At 39.0% G+C, this 16,881-nt stretch overlaps 1 protein-coding gene across 1 annotated transcript in view; it reads right to left on the bottom strand.

Moving 5' to 3' along the window:
- Positions 1-16,881, bottom strand: part of LOC150104979 (obg-like ATPase 1) — a 343,661-nt gene that overhangs the window by 38,610 nt on the left and 288,170 nt on the right. Inside the window, exon 10 of the mRNA XM_090396086.1 lies at positions 2,507-2,603. Within this exon, the coding sequence (XP_090252212.1) occupies positions 2,507-2,603 (97 nt within the window). The remainder of the gene's footprint in view (positions 1-2,506; positions 2,604-16,881) is intronic.

Genomic DNA, 16,881 nt, shown 5'->3' with positions numbered 1-16,881 from the left:
ATTTTCTTGAGTTTACAGGACGAAAAACCCGAGTTTCCGGGAGGAAAAACCTGCTTGCCCGTGCCAGAGATCGACTAACTCGGGAACCGGTCGAAAAAAGGCTTAGAAAAATTTCCTCTAGTCGCCGACTAGACTCGAAATGAAGTCTTCCTTCGTGCGGCGGTGTGCAAACGCCACATCCACTGAGCTACACAGGCTCCCAACGTTGATAATTAAAATTTAAATGCATTCATTTTATAAATAATGTGAGCAGTTATAAATTATAATGAATACTCAGGATTTAATGATGAACGACAATTTAGTATTTTTTCCGAAAAACTTTAGTTTCCGAAAATCTTCGCATATATCTCGCACCACGATATTTTAACTCTTTAATTTTGGAGAAAAAAGTATACGAGTTATATTCGAGTAAATACGGTAATTTATGAGAAGTTCCTTTATCACAAAAGATGAGCTTTATAGGTACCGCCACATTGTGATCTCTGAATACTTAATCATTACGATTCAGAGTTTTTTTTCTTCTTTCTTTTATAGAAATTCTCTATCAAAATGCATCGATGGTTATTACGGCAAGAAAAACTAATTTAAGTGGTCGCTACGACACTCATGATTAATTTATTATTAATTATAATCTGCTAGCCAAATGAAAAAGAGCGGGTTCGTGTGTATCTAACACCAGTGTTTTTGACCTGTCTCGGATGTATAAGGAAGCGTGCGAAGAAAAGATGGTGTGAATAAAACATCCGCCCTTTTGGGTAAACACCAGCGAAATGTTTGCTTGTTTGTTTGTTTTAGTTGCACAGTTTACCTTGCGCCAAACATGGCTATGATGATATTACAAGCATATTCATAATAAAAAAGAAAAGCAAGGGGGGGGGAAGAGTTTGTAAGACGCCTTCAGTAAATGTATTAAAAGTCTACCTTTTGTTGACATTTTCATAAAGTCAGGAAGAAATGGATCGGGCAATTTCGACCGGTCCCTTGAATGGACTCTCTTTTGGGATGGGGGGGGGGGGGGGAGTGTGTGTGTGGAGGAAATGATGTGCAGCAGTCCGGACAATAGGAGCCGCGTGTCATCGCATTGCAGAAGTTCGTGTCACGAGGAACAGTGAGGTAGCTGCTGGGCAGTGTTTAAAAAAAGTAACGTCTTCCCCCGATGATAGATACGGTACACACCATAAACCAAAATCCCAAATAACGTGTGGACTCTATACAAGCCAAGTATTGACGACTACATCATTCGGGGCATCTTAATGACAGTCTATAAACAGCTATTGCGGTTCGAGTGAAAAATGATAAGCGTCAGAGCGGCCTTGCAAACGGACAAAAATACCGCATTTTTAGAGAACGCCAAGTGCAGGCGAAGGCAGTAGTGGGGGGGGGGGGGGGGACGGCACGAGAATGGAGGGGGGGGGCAACAGAGGAGGACAAGAATTCTCACACCTCAACACAAACAGCGGCACATCTGAGGCGGGAAGGACGTTATGATATATTGGGAGGGGAGGATGAATAGGCTTGTTCAGCTGACACTCCCTTCTGTTTGGTTAAGGCTGCTTGTCTATACAGCCTCAGGGTCAAGGTAACAGACTCGTTACCGAGACACAGAGAATTCTCGAAATGGATTTCATGCTTCGCGCTAAGCTGTCTGCAAGACAAAAGACGCTGATAACGCCTGGCGGACAAAACAGCTCCGCCACTTCAGATGGCAGTTCATCCTCTCCCCTTCCACCTTTTTTTTTTTTTTTTTTTTGCTCATTAAACGTTTTAGGACTTATGTCCGAATTAGGGTTTTTTTTTTCTTTTCTTATATCCCTTCTTCCCCACAAGTGCGATAATAGATGGGTGAGGGAAGAAATCCACCACTATCGACTACTGTAGTAACCGGTGCTCTCCTAATGCAGATTTTCGGACACAGAATATACTCTTTGTCCCTTCTCTCCCCCCCCCCCCTAGACGGATATTCCTGGAGTAAATTATCCACAGAAATAATATCCCACTCAAATGGAGGAGAGCAGTTCCACGAAAATCCTGCTTCTTTCCAAACAAATAAAAGAGCGAATTTCTCAGAATGCCTAAAAACTTAATATATTTTTTTAAATTATTTTCTCCTGACACGCCGTGCATAAATCTGGTTCATAAGTTCCTTTTTTTGTGAATCAAAAAAAGGAACTTATGAACCGGGGGGGGGGGATGGAAGGGCGGACCCTTTCCACCCTTTCGGTTACTTTTTTTTTTTAAAGGTAAGATATGAAAATTTGAATTTTTTTGCCTTTAAAACAATAAAAGAAGTAGATGTTTTATTAGCATCATCTGAGTAACCAGATTTGCTTCCATGGTCAGCTATATTTCGAATATTTTAAGCGCAGTTGTAAAGCACTTCCCATCAAGTTGTATTAATCATTCAAATAAACATTCACTATTTTAGAAAACTACAAGACAAAGCTCCACAAACTGATTTCACGCCAACGATAGCCAAGCTACAAATATCTTTCGTTCAAGTTCTTACCTGAATAGTCCATGCTTTCACTTCGTCCTTGCCTGTCGTGAAGAAATAAATTAGCGACAATGCCTTGTAGCCGGTCGTGATGATCTTGTCGAGTGCACTGAAAAGAAAAGAAAAAGGTATAAATAATAGAAACATTCGACATTGTATTACACGCACAACATAAAGGGCATTTCTATGGTCCCAACTGACTGTTCATATATCCTTTCGATTTTATCCACATCAAATTACGTGCTTCGGTTATAAGGGTATCAATCCAGGAAATGGAAAAAAAAAAAAAAAAATCTGAGAACAGTAAATTATATTTTATGAAATAAAAAAATAATAAAAACCATACTTTTTTTATATATATTTTTAAGAACAGGTAAATGCGATAAAACTATCAGGGAAAATATGGAAATTGACATTTGTTGAAAGTCACATGTGCGATTTCCAACAAATGTCAATTCCAACACGTGTCATTTGTTGAAAATCTGAGACAAGTTTCTCAGAGTGTTTTCGATGCTTGGGTGAGTTGAACTTCGTAATTTGTCCAAGCGTAGATTAAAACCGGTTAAACACATCGGTATATTTAACCCCTTTTTTTTTTGTTTTGTTTCCTCGCAGTGACTATGAGCGAAGGTTAATAGCACGAAAGCGTTTTAACGGGTGCTTCCACATATCAACAGGAAATAGTGACAATCAAATACAACCTTTTTCTTATTACCGATCGCTGAGGGGAGGGAATACGAGAGATCCTTTGTTCTTCGCAATGCCTTGCGCTGGGAAGAACAAAGCGAATTTTAAAAAAATCGAATGGAATTTGTAAGGTAAACATTTCGGTCATCTCGAAATCCAAAAGAATTAATCCCTAAAGAAACTTCAATACAAACATGTTCTCTTTCTCCCAAAAGATAAAAGAAGTCTCTTAATGTGCTAGATAACAGTGGACAAACAACACGACGGCGATGAAGGTTGTCTATTTGAAAAAAAAAAAAAAAAAAAAAAAAAAAAAAACGTGTAGAAGAAGAGAAAACAGGATTACTTCCCACTCGCTTTTTTTTTCTAATGTGGCTCGAGAAGTTATTACAATGACGCGCGCTGTTTACTGTTTATATTTTGCACTGGCCCCGATTTTGTTTCGCATGTTTCGTGACTTAGGCGTAGATCTCAACGGGAGACATGCTCGCCTCGTAAGAAAAAAAAAAGAGAAAGTGCAACAAAAAAGATGAAGCGTAAGAAAACACATGAATCCACACAACTTATGTATGTTATTTCAAGTTTTGTCCTGGAGAGAGAGCCTATTTCTAATATTTTACTCAGGGCCAATGAATATAATTCCCTTAAAAAAAAAAAAAAAAAAAAAAAAAAAAAAAAAGCTGAGCGACCTGCCATTGCCCAGGATAAAATTCAAAAACTAATAATTTGAGTCTGAATTACAGCCGACGCAACTAAGGCTAGTTGATGCCGGTGTATTGTGCGTTCGCTTCTATCGGGTTAACCTATTTTTGCCGATGAAAAGCCCGAATTAGCTTTCTCACGCACTTGCACGAGCATGAGACCAGTTAATTCACCTTCAGTAAGACCTGGGAGAGAAGAAGAAAAAAAAAAATCTATAAAGGTTCTCACAGTCCTAGCCGGAATTCGAACAAAGATCTTTCACCCATAGCCGTTATTAACTGTGCTATGGACGCTCCTTCGAAAACAGTTTCACACTATGATGGAAAAGAATTCAGTGTCTGGGATATGTGAATCACATAAATCGAAAATTTCTTCAACATTTATGAACAGAAATTGGTTATTCAGACTTGCTAACATAGTGGTGCGTGAAATAATTGTATCAACGTTTTCATTTCCCAATTTCTGATGAGTTCTTTATGCATAACAATGTTTTTCTGCACCAATGACTTTTGAAGTGTAAGCTGTCCGTAGATATTTTAAAGGAGTAGTCATATATCCTGGCGATCACTATCCTATCCTTCTCATCCGTCTAGGACGGGTCGAGTCCCCTCCTAGAAGTGCTACTGGAGTATTAATGCAGCTGGTTCGCCACTCCTCTGCTGCATCCCATAAGAGTGATATCCATGACTGCAATCCGTGTGCACAGGGCCTGTTGGCGGGATGAAAAACCCCAGATAAACTGTAGGAAAAACTCTGCGTCCACGCCCAAGACTGGCTAACTTGGCCATGGCTGAGAAAGATCCTTAAGCTCCTCACGTCGTCGACGGGAATCGAATCTAGGACACTCCTTCCCCAGGCATATGGTTGCGAAGCGCATACCCACTAGGCTAACCGCGCGGACTGCGATCACTATACGTTCGAATTTAGTAGCCAACTAGAGGGACTTTTTCAAAGGCTTTCATTGCCTCGTTCCCGAGTTAGTCGACCCCTGGCGCAGCTAAGTAGGTTTTCCCTCCTGAAGACTCGAGTTTTTAATCACGGAACTCAAGAAACGTCAAAAAAACACGCATTTTTTCAGATAATGATATATAATATTAGGTTTCTGGGCCACGAGATGGCGGCAGCAGTTACTATCCTTCTTGGACGTCTATTAAAAAAATCAATGATAGCCTTGGGCCAGCATCCAATTGGCTACCAGTAAAGTCAATTAGGGCTAAACGGCCTCACCTATCCATTGAGGAACAAAAGAAGTTCGCGGATTTATTTTATAATAATTATTTAAATTTAATTTCTGTTTGCCTGAAAGTTTTTTGGTCACCTCGCATTTCATTTTTGGTTGTAATCTGCCATTGCAATGATTTATACAAGTGACTAAGGCAGACAAATTCAACGCAGAAAAAAAAAATCGAGCTTATATGAAATTTTCTTGCCTGTCTTCCTTGCTAAGCCAACGAAATTAACTTTTCTGTTTTCGTTAAGGACATACTTAAAGTTAGGCTAAAAAGACAAGGCTAGGAATTCACTTACCAAAAGACATGGCCAATGAGGATTGCATTTAACATAAAAAACACACAAAAAAAACTCTGAGATCTTAAACACATTACAGACATGAAATTAACACTCCTAAAAGGAAACTTTTGAATCCTGAATACGACTGATTATAATCGCAAATGATTGTAATGTAGTAACCAAACTTCAGTGTATTATTTCAGTACTTGTGAATAATAAGTGGTACTAAAACTTTCCTACACATGAAGAACTGAGGAATTAAAAAAAAAAAAAAAAAACATCGGTATGGTAGACATCGTGTCTGTCACCTAATCTATACAAAATCGCGTAGCAAGGCAAATGGGATTACAAATTTTGGATGACTGAAGAAAAACCTTTTAGGACCATCAGCTTAAACGACTTATTTTATTTATTTATTTTTTACGTATTTCGAACTAGTAACCAAGAGTTAAAACTTTTTTTGGCATACTGCAAAAAAAAAAAAAAAATAGTCCGAAACATATGAAAAACAAAAGGTGTTTTAAACAGATAAAAAATAAAAATAATAAAATAAAATAAAATTTCAAGGCGCCGTGTCAATCAAGCCAATCCCATCGCAAGTACTCAAAACTGTCATAGCCAAAGTCGATATTCCAAAGGGAAACTGTTCGACGTCATTTTCGCCACCTTATAAAAATCAACAGGAGGTGCTTAAGGGTCAAAGCTGTATAACTGAGAGGAGACCTTCACATAGCCTTTAAAGGAACGCGGAGAACCGACCAGGGCTTCTGACCTAATGTCCAATCCTCACCTTCTCGTGGTGCACCCTGTTGGGTATCTACTTTGATACTGAACGAACGAGGATGGACTGGCAATATGGGATTTAGCAGACCAAATTGTATTCTTATTGGCTTAAACCAAAATAAAAAATGATGGTATAACATGACAAAATTTCATGCCGGCTGGGGCGTTGCCCGGTTAAACAAGGCACCCGTTGTTTTCCCCAGGGAACCAGGGCGGACAGCGAAAAGTCTGCTACTGGAACAAATCTGAAAACAAACTCCAACTCAACATCACCAGAGTTAAAGATCAGTACTATCAACATAAGAAGCCTGAATGGCAAAGAAATGGAGCTAGCAGAGGAATTAGATAAGTACCAGATCGACATAATAGGGGTGACTGAAACAAAAAAGACAAAAACTGGTGAGATCTTTCTGAACAATAAATACAAAATGTTATATTCTGGCAATGACAATCAAGGAAAAGAAGGAGTAGCCATAATATTCAACACAAAATACAAGGCTAATCTTCTTGAATGGCAAGCAGTCTCAAGTAGAGTGATGTGGGCAAATATCAGAATGGAAAACTGGACAATGAGACTTATTTGTGCCTATGGTCCAACAGAAGGTTCTACTAAGGTAAAAGTGGAGAAATTTTTTGAGGCTTTAGAAAAAGCAACTGACACAACGAAAAAGGAAAAGTTGGTCCTTGTTGGGGATCTAAATAGCAGAGTAGGAAATGACTCTCAGACATACAAAAATATTTTGGGAAAATTTGGAGAAAAGAGCAAAGCTAATAATAATGGCAAATACCTGTTGGATTTCTGTTCAGGACATGGACTGGTTATTACTAACACCATGTTCCAACATAAAAATGTGCACAAATTCACATGGAGAGAAGAGGCAAGGAATAAGAAAAGTCTCATTGATAATGTTATTGTTGATAGTGATGTTTTCTCCCTGGTACAGGACACCAGAGTGTACAGAGGATTTGAAATTGGAGGCGATCACTATTTAGACTTGAGAAGGATAAAATTGAATTTCATATTATTGAAAAGAATAACATGTAAGAAAGTTTTAAAGCGAATAAAAGTTGAACAGCTCTCAGATGTGAGCTGTAGACTAAAATACACAAAGATTATTGAAGAAAAAATGAAAGAGTTTGAGAACAGGAACCAAACCTTGGAGATTCAGTGGCAAGCCTTGAAGAATTGAATGATTGATTCAGCCAGAGAGGCATGTGGTGAGGTTGTCTGCAAGGATAGAAAAATCAGGACTCCCTGGTGGACACAGGAAGTTAAAGAGGCAGTGAAGGAAAAGAAGAAATCATATCAAACGTTCCTGGCAAATAAGTCAGCTTTTGCTCTTACAGAATACAGAGACAAATGTAAGAAAGTGAAACACTGTGTAAAACTAGCTAAACAAAAGTCATGGGAGGACTTTGGCAAGAACATAGAAAATAAATATCAAGAAGGTGGTAAGATATTCTGGAGGTTGTTGAAGAAGCTTAGAAATGGAGGAAAAAGTGCTGTAAAAGGAGTTAGAGATGATAAATCTTACATGAAAACAGGAGAAAAAGATATCCTTGAAGTATGGAGTAATTACTTCGAAAAATTGCTAAATGAAACAAGCAGTGATAGCACTGTGGTAAAAAACACTCAACAGGCATGCAGTCAGAATACATATCCATACTTGAAGTAGAAAAAGCAATCAAAGGCTTGAAATGTGGAAAGGCAGCAGGAGTAGATGATATTCGACTAGAAATGCTGAAGTATGGTGGTATAAAAGTCTTACAGTGGCTGCACTGCATAGTTCAGAAAGCCTGGACAGAGGGACGAATTCCCGATGATTGGAGTAGAGCTCTAATAGTGCCCATATGTAAAAAGGGAAATAAAAGTGAATGTGAGAATTACAGAGTATTTCCCAACTGGGTGTTCCTGGCAAGATCTATGCAAGTATACTTGAGAAACGGTTGAGAAGAATTGTGGAAGGAAAGCTTGGTGAAGAACAAGCTGGATTCAGGCCAAATAGAAGCTGTCAGAATCAGATATTCACTTTACGACAAATAGTTGAGAAAGCATAGGAATATAACAAAGATCTGCATTTAAATTTTGTTGATCTGGAAAAGGCATATGACAAGGTACCAAGAGAGAACCTATTCAATACGCTACAGTTGTATGGTGCCAATGGGTCATTATATCAAGCAATACTTAGTCTGTATTTGAGTTGTAAGTCGGCAGTTAGAACTGAAGGATGTACAGGAAGATGGTTTAATGTTAAATCTGGTGTCAGACAAGGATGTACATTATCACCTCTGTTATTCATTATCTATATGGATCACATTATGAAGGAAATTGGTATTAAACATGATATCAGAATTGGAGATGTTAATGTCAGCTCTTTGCTTTATGCGGACGATGTTATACTTCTAAATAAATCTGCTACAAGTTTGCAAGATTCCCTGACTAAATTGAATAACTGTTGTAATAGATATGGTATGAAGGTCAACATTAAAAAGAGAAAGACAATGAAAATAGGTAGAATTGTTGAAAATATCAAGTGTGTTGTGAACGGAGAACCTGTGGAACAAGTAAAACATTTCAGCTACAGGCACGATTTTTACTGAAGATGGTAAATTAAATATAGAAATAGACAACAGAATCAGCAAAGCTGGTATGGTTGGAAGTCAATTGAATAAATTCATATGGAATAAGAGAGAAATTAGTCGGAACACTAAATTAGCTATATGCAAGACAGTGTTCAAACCAGTTTTAACTTATGGATCTGAGAGTTGGGTCAGAAGTAAAACACTAGACCAAAGACTAGAGACCGCAGATATGAGAGTCCTGAGAAAGATTAGAGGCGTGAACAGATGGCATCAATGGCAATATCATATTAAAAACGAGGATATTAGGAAAGAACTTGACATTGTCAGCATCCAGGAATGTGTTAGCAGAGCTAATCTCAGGTGGTATGGTCACTTAAATTTGAATGGGCGAGGAAAGATTAGCAAAACAAGTGTTCTCTGCCAGGTTGGCAAGAAAACGACCCAGAGGAAGACCAAGATATAGGTGGATTGATACGGTACAATGTGCCTTAGAAGATAGAAATATAAGATCTGATAATGATAATATTGGAGTCTTGACAAGTAATAGACTGATTTGGAGGAAAATTGTAGACAGGAAGTTAGTAATTATGTAAATTTTTCACGTAGTACTATCATATCCTGTACACCCCTTGAGGGTACATGTCAGGAATTTGATGATAAGACAAATCAACGGAAGTTTCGATTTGTTTCATATCATCAACATGGCATCTGTCTGAAGAAAAGTGGTGGTCGATCTAGGGACGAACGTTTCATCAAACGAACTGTTACTTGCGATGAAAAATGGGTCTAATTCAACAATCCGAACACACAAAATGGATCGCCAGGGTAGGAACTCGACTCTAGATCAGGATAAAGTGGTTTTAGATTGCGATCAAAACAAGGTATATTTATGTCTGTCAATTGGAGGAAGTAGCGGGTTCTAGAAGAACGTCATCAACGTTTATCTTAATTCTTAATAGCCAGCGGGTATAAGCCTAGCCCCGAAAGTGGGTACCCCAATAGAGAACAGACCACGGCATAGTAGCTCACATAAGGGGGGGGGGGGATCGGAAGTCGGAGAGTTTTCCGTCACATAGTGTACAGAATATCAGACAGTAACAAGTAATAATCAAACAGTACCAATGTCACCATCAGTGGTTCACTTCCTGTGAGGATGGCACTTTACCAATGGAAGGAGGCCATGATTTCTATGAAGCCAAGTTACTTAGCTTCATAGAAACCTAACTGATGCTATAGCAGGCCGGGTTCATACTATCTACATAACTTACGAGGCCAGTGTATTTTGTCTTGTAAATTGTGTTCTTCTGTCCGACTGGCCTGTTTTGCGAAGGAAAAATCCAGTTTTCTAGAGGGAATCCCCCCCCCCTCCCTGTGTGAGACTAACTTTCAGTTGACAGGAATCTTTCCAAGCAAAGTGCATCTTTACCAACTGATCTGTAGACGATCATATTCAAATTTTGAACCTGCATTGCGACTTGCAGTGGTTTTTAAATGTGGGTATCGTCTACTCCACGTTATGAGACACTGCAATTTTCTTCGCTCAAAATAATTTCCTTTTAATCCCATCAAAAATGAGAAGAATTTCCCAGGCCTTTTCAACCAAGAGTGAATTAACCAGTCTCGAAAAGAAAACTACCCATTTTCTTCCTTCCAAAGCAACTATTAGAGAAGACATACGGCTATAGCAAAGTCCACATCACGACTTTTAAATGCGGTCTGTTAATCCTAGCTAATCAATTATATACAAATAAATAAGCTATATCAAAATTTCCACAAACAATAGTACAATGCTATTATGTCTCTTAAAAGCATCTTTAAAAGGTTTTGACGCTTCTCTGTAACACAACAGCAATTTAGTACTCCAAATATGCCCACACAAGTGGTTCACAGCGAACTGGGCATGCATGATAAACCTCCATCTTATCAAAGCATTATTAACTAGTTTTATATTGTCAAGTACCTTGGCCGTGATGGATCACTAACACTTTAACAGAAAGAATTAAATGACAACAGTAAAGAAGCTTATATTTGATGAACAAAGCATTCTAGATGAAAAAGGTAAGGGTCAGTTAACCGATGCAAGCATATTTGGGTTAACATCGAAGCAGCTAAAAACATGCAGGTATCGAGAAAAAAAAAAAAAAACTTGTCTCTGTCAGATAATTTAAGGCTAATTCAGCTACAGATGAAAATGACTGGAAAAATATTTCCAGTCATTTTCTAAACTAACCAGAAAATGCTATATTTCTCAATGGAAACTTAGAAATCGAATAGGATCAAATCCGAGTTAAAAAAAAAGAAACGGATATTTGTCTGCGTTAGCAGTGTTTGGAAGTAATTCATTATTAAAAATAGAATAAATTCCCGTTCTTATTGCTAAAGTCGAGAGACGACATTTGCTTCGGGAACTCGCAACACCGCAAGTGGGAACTCTCTTTATCATCACCACCACCAGATCCGATCGGATGTCCTACCTCAGTCGATATAAATCTCCAATGACAGGTAATCGGTTTCCCTCGGCAGGAACATCGTAAAGAGATCATTCAACATAAACGAACGCCAGCGTTTGGAAGGTTTAATCCGCATACGCTTCTAATCCCATTTCGATTTCTATAAGTGTCAGACCAACTTGTCAGGGAGTGTTCTCAAAAGGAAACCATCCCGCGGTCGACTTAAGTCAGATGCAGCACAATAAGTGAGAATGGCCATTCGGTGACGGGACCAGCTGTTCCACGTGGATAAAGCTATCCATTAGTTTGACTTGCACATAACGGTGGCCAATAACAAACCACATGAAAAGACTTTCAAATGACCGCCGTTTAGTGAATGGCACACCGGATTAAAGGGGGAAAAGGAAAGAAGTGGAACAAACGCAGTTGGTTCGCTACTTTTCACAAACAAAAGATTAACTTCTGGGTCGCTGTCGAGGGACGGATGCAAACACAAATGATGGGACGTAACCACACAACACAACAGTGGTTCTTTTTTTTTTGGCCACGAGCATCGGAGTAAGCTGTCAAAACTGAAAATGAAAAAGAGGCAGAACTTCATAAATGACTCGTGTGTGTGTGTGTGTGTGTGTGTGTGTGTGTGTGTGTGTGAACACACGAAAGGGTATTTTTAAGATAATTATCTGTAAGGATTGTCGTGAGCCTTCCCGATTTCCTTTCCCCCCTATTTTGTACTGGCAGTTGGCCAAGGAAGAACAATAACATTCGAGGGGTGGGGTATGGAGAATAAGGGGACGAGAAATGTACATACTGTACAGTACAAAAAAAAAAAAAAAAAAAAAAAAACAGATTTTATAATTACGTATATCATTTAAACTATTAAGGCCACGTCACGAAATTCTGCCATCATCACTGCTACTCGGTTAATGTAAATTCTGACACACGTAAAATCAGTGGCAGCGATTAACCTTGGATATAATAGAATTCATCTGCATCAAAAACGTCGCGTCATTTGACCTTCAGTCGGAAGGACCTGATTTTATCTAGGACGTGAGGAAACTGTACGGGCATTTCATATGGGGGTGAGGTGAGTTATATGAGATGAGGATCTAAACATAGGTGGAAGGGGGTTTCCCCGTCCAGAAATTCAAGTTTTTCATCTCGCAAAAACAGACAAACCGGCCAGGCAATTAACAGACTAATACGCTGGCCTCATGCACTGTGCTTCTGCTGCAATTCTAACCAACTCCACCAGAATATTGCTGAAGCATATGCAATTATCGCCCGATAAATGCATGTGTTGCGATAAGTCATTTTTTTTCCACTCCCGAAGAAAATTTTAATAAGTAGATTTTATATTACTAATATAATTTATATAAGTAGCATATAAGGGTTACACTGCACGCAATAACACTCCCTGAAAGCGCTACTGTAAATATGGAAATTTTTCCCGAATTCCGAAACTATATCTTGGAGAAAGTAATAAGCAAATTGCAGCTCACTCCTTTCAATAATGCTCCACTTGACAGTTAATGAGTGAAGCTGATTAATGTTGTGATTATGAAAAGGAAGGGTTCGGTGCTATAAAAGGAATGCTCAAGATGCGTTTAACTTTTCAGTGTCTTTATTCCGTGAAGCACCTATTAATTTACCCCCCCCCCCCTCTCTATCCAGGAATCAGAAAGAATAGTTGAATGAGATCCATTAACCAGGCTTCACTATCGATTCTGCTAAATTTACACCTTTTCTCTCAAACTATCTATTACAGTGCTGTGTGTATATTAAGTCAATCTGCAAGCCTAGCTATTGCCTAGCATTTCATCGTTTCAAAACAGATTTAAGCATGTTATTTTATAGCAAGAAAGGCTATTTTTTTTTTGTAAATCTGCCAGAACACAAGGTTTTGTTAGAAAAGTTGCACAAATGAAAGGACATTCTCGTGTGGTTATTGTCTTTCTTGCGAAAGGCGTGCGGATCTGCTGTCGGGTAAAATGATACTCTAAAAGAACTGACAAACGAAAAAGAAATGCGAGGAAAGCTCACGATATCCACATCGGATACTCAGATAAAGACGGCATAACAGTTATAAATGTCACTAATGACGTTGCCACAGACTTAACATGCTGTCAAAATGGCAAAATGAAGTGTAAACATACAATTTCTATTAGTCTGAAAATAATACACTACTAAAAATCAAACTGTTTATGTTCTGAACAGAGCATGAAGTGGTGGTGGTGGGGGGGGGGGGGGCACAGGAGCAACAAGAAACGGTGTTTCGTTTCACAACGGTCCTTTCACCAATAGACAGCTTAAACTCACAAATTCCCAAATTCATACTTTAAACATTTACCGAACAAAGGTGTTCGAGGTACATAAAACGTACTTCGAACACCTACTGACGGGAAAACTACAGAACCTCAAGAGAAATCCGTGAATCAATAATCGTCCCCCTGGTTACACTGATAAGCACAACACGAGATTCACTATCCCATGCATAGTTTGGCTTGTGTATATTATTCACATTCACATCATTCTTTATTTTTTTATTTCTCATTTTACATATTTATATCAATATGTCCAACTGTGCTACATCATAAATTTTTACTTTAGAAACCTGGGTGAGTAAAGTTGGTATCTGAACATCCTTTCATCTACAAGTGAAGGTTTGTTGTTGTTTTTCTTTTAATTCCACTTAGAATCCATTAATATGAATTTACATTTCCTAGTAACCAAAATAATGCTAATCATTGTATTCATTAACTTTTTAGAAAGCCTGTCCAACTTATGCGCATCTAATATTACCTTCTTAAAGAATCGGATACCCTGCATTTGGTCACACCAAGTTTTAAACCTCACTTCCTTGTCCGTTATTCCAGTCGTTTGAAATCATAACACCAAACGACTGCTCAATCCAACTTCGCGTCATCAGCAAAGAGAAATATTAGATGGGTTATCAGTATATGATTCTTGCACTCTTAGTAACTGTCACTGTGCGTTCGTAGTCTCAATAATGCTCGAACCCAGACAAGCGTTTTTCAAACTTCATCTCAAGCTCAGTGATTGCGGCTATGCCTGTCCATCACTTCCCGTGAAGTACTGTGCTTTCTTTGCTAATACAATATTTTCCAGTACTCTTCGCGTCTTTCCTCAGGGGGTAGGCGTTCCAAGCTGTGAAAAGTCTGTGGATTTGCCGCATTTCACCCCAAAGACTTCTCAGGCTTAAACTACAGCAGGAAAAGAAAATCACGCCAATGTATATTTCAGACTCACGCATGCCGCGTGCGGGATGAGGTTATCTCTGGTGTAATCGATCGCCAGAGATAAAAGTCAATCTACCGGTTTATCATTTTTCTATCGAGCAGTTTTCTCCCAGCGAATAAAGTACTGGTAACGCTGTCGTTTCGAGGTGTGGTCTAGTTGCGGGACCTCCTTGTTAGAAGGAGAGGAAGGCGGAATTGTAATGACGGCGAGGGTGGGTGGGTGTGTGCGTGCGAGCGCGTGGATAGCCGCCCGAGTTCATCCGTCAGCGATGACAGCTGTCCTCATTAGCACCCGATGGCAGAGCAAAGCTACGAAACTTACACGGGGTATCGTGTGAATCTACAAATCCGTAGAGGTACGGTGCTAATAGGAGGTTGTCAGGAGGATCAGATTACAATCCTTAATTGCGCGCCTACAAGCAATATATCGCATTATCATCATTCTCATTAGGCAGCGGGGTTTCATGAGCGCGTATGTCCAGCTCTTTTTAGCTAGTGTATTTTTTTTTACTCATCACTCGCTACAGTAATTAATGGAACTTCCAATTATTCTTTGGTTCACATTACGGCATCTGTATTATCCACTTAACTTGCTTTTCTTAACGTGAATGAAATCAAAATTTTTAATTTGGGTTATACGAAACAGTCATCTCGTAGTAACAGAAATCATTGTAGTAATCTCATTCGTTAAAATACCCAACGAACTTCGAAAGAACAAAATCTTTTCCGCAGAAAATTAAAAAAAAAAAAAAAAGGAGGGGGGGATATTCCAACTAGAGGAACAGAAAATCCTCATAAGTTAGAAAAATCAGGTATAGTAGTGTCCAGTCGGCTATACGCAAGATGTCGACAATCATTGGAGGGTGGGGGACATATAATGAACCAAAAATGACTACATAAGAATATAAATTAATAACATATATAGATATTCTACACTTCAATTAACCCTCTCCATAAAACAACTATCGCTACAGTAGAGGAGGGATGATTTTTATTATTATCATTTATTTTTTAATTTTTATGTTGGGCTCATATACGAGTGGTTGGCTGGTTAGCCTATATGGGTAGTGGGATGGGGAAGGAGAAACATGTTAACGTTCGATTTGAAAGCCTGTATATTGTATTTCTTGGGAAATACCTCAAGAGGAAGACTGTTCCACAGTACAGCAGTAGAAGGGATGAAGGAGGAGGAAAAGAAACTTGTTCTGTGGGTTTCAAGGTGTACTGTGAAGGGATGTTGGGAGGTGGCTGTCCGTGTTCCAATGGGTTTAGTACAGAGTGGGGGAATTATTGATGTTGTTTCAGATGAGCATTTTCCATGAAAATATTTGTAGAATACACAAATTGCAGAGACGAAACGTCTATGTGAAAGTTGGGGGAGTGAGTTGGTAAGAGATGGATCATTTATCAGTATAATTGCTCTCCTCTGTATTGAGTCAAGCATTTTGAGGGAGCTTTTAGGAGCTTCACTCTAAATGTGAGAACAGTATTCGATAGCTGGGCGGATTTGTGATTTGTATAAGGTTAACAGCTGAAATTCCGAGAAGAGAAATTTCGTCTTGTCTGGGAATTTCAGTGTTATCAAAAATAACACTGGGGTAAAATGGTTATTTTTTGTGGGAAATAAGACAGAATTGGGTTTTACTAGTGTTAAAGTTGACGAGGAACCCCAACGATGTTTTGGAGGTCTGCATTAAGGGGAGTTGTGGTTGATGTTCTGCGGATTGAAGTGAGTTGTGTAGGGTAAGGTTTATTAAATGAAAGAGGAGTGCAATGCGCTGTCATCTGCAAAACTGTGTATTGGGTTGGAGGTCAACTGAAGTAGGTCATTGATGTATAGAAGGAAGAGGGTTGGTGAGAGAACTGAATCTTGTGGGACCCCAGCATTAGTTGGATAGTGGGAGGATAGGGAGTCATCTACCATTACACATAGTGAGCGTCCTGACAGGAAGCTGGCAATCCATCTGCAGAAGTCCTGAGACAGTCCAAATGATGGAAGTTTGCTTAGTAAGCCTTTGTGCCAGACCCGGTCAAAGGCTTCAGAGATATCGAATGCAACTACTTGGGATTCGCCAAATTTTTCCATGTTATATGTCCAGAGATGGGTGATATATGAGAGGTCACCTGTTGATCGGCATCGGCGGAATCAGTACTGGTGGTCGCTTAATAGCTGGGTACCTTCAAGGTACAGTAGTAATTGAGAATTGATGGGTTTCTCCATCACTTTAGATAGGACTGAGGTGAGTGAGATAGGGCGGTAGTTAGACGGCAGCGATTTGTCTCCCTTTTTGGAAATGGGTTGAGTATAGGCCAATTTCCAGGCTTTAGGATATATATACCAGTGGAATACAGATGGCATAGGATAGGAGTCAGTTTTGCTGCACAGACCTTCAGCACAATTGGAGGAATGCCA

The sequence above is a fragment of the Typopeltis vanoorti genome, chromosome 7 (assembly GCF_054136105.1).
Source record: "Typopeltis vanoorti isolate ZY-2024b chromosome 7, IOZ_Tvanoo_1.0, whole genome shotgun sequence".
Classification (NCBI taxonomy): domain Eukaryota; kingdom Metazoa; phylum Arthropoda; class Arachnida; order Uropygi; family Thelyphonidae; genus Typopeltis; species Typopeltis vanoorti.
This window is presented reverse-complemented; position numbering and strand designations above follow the sequence as displayed.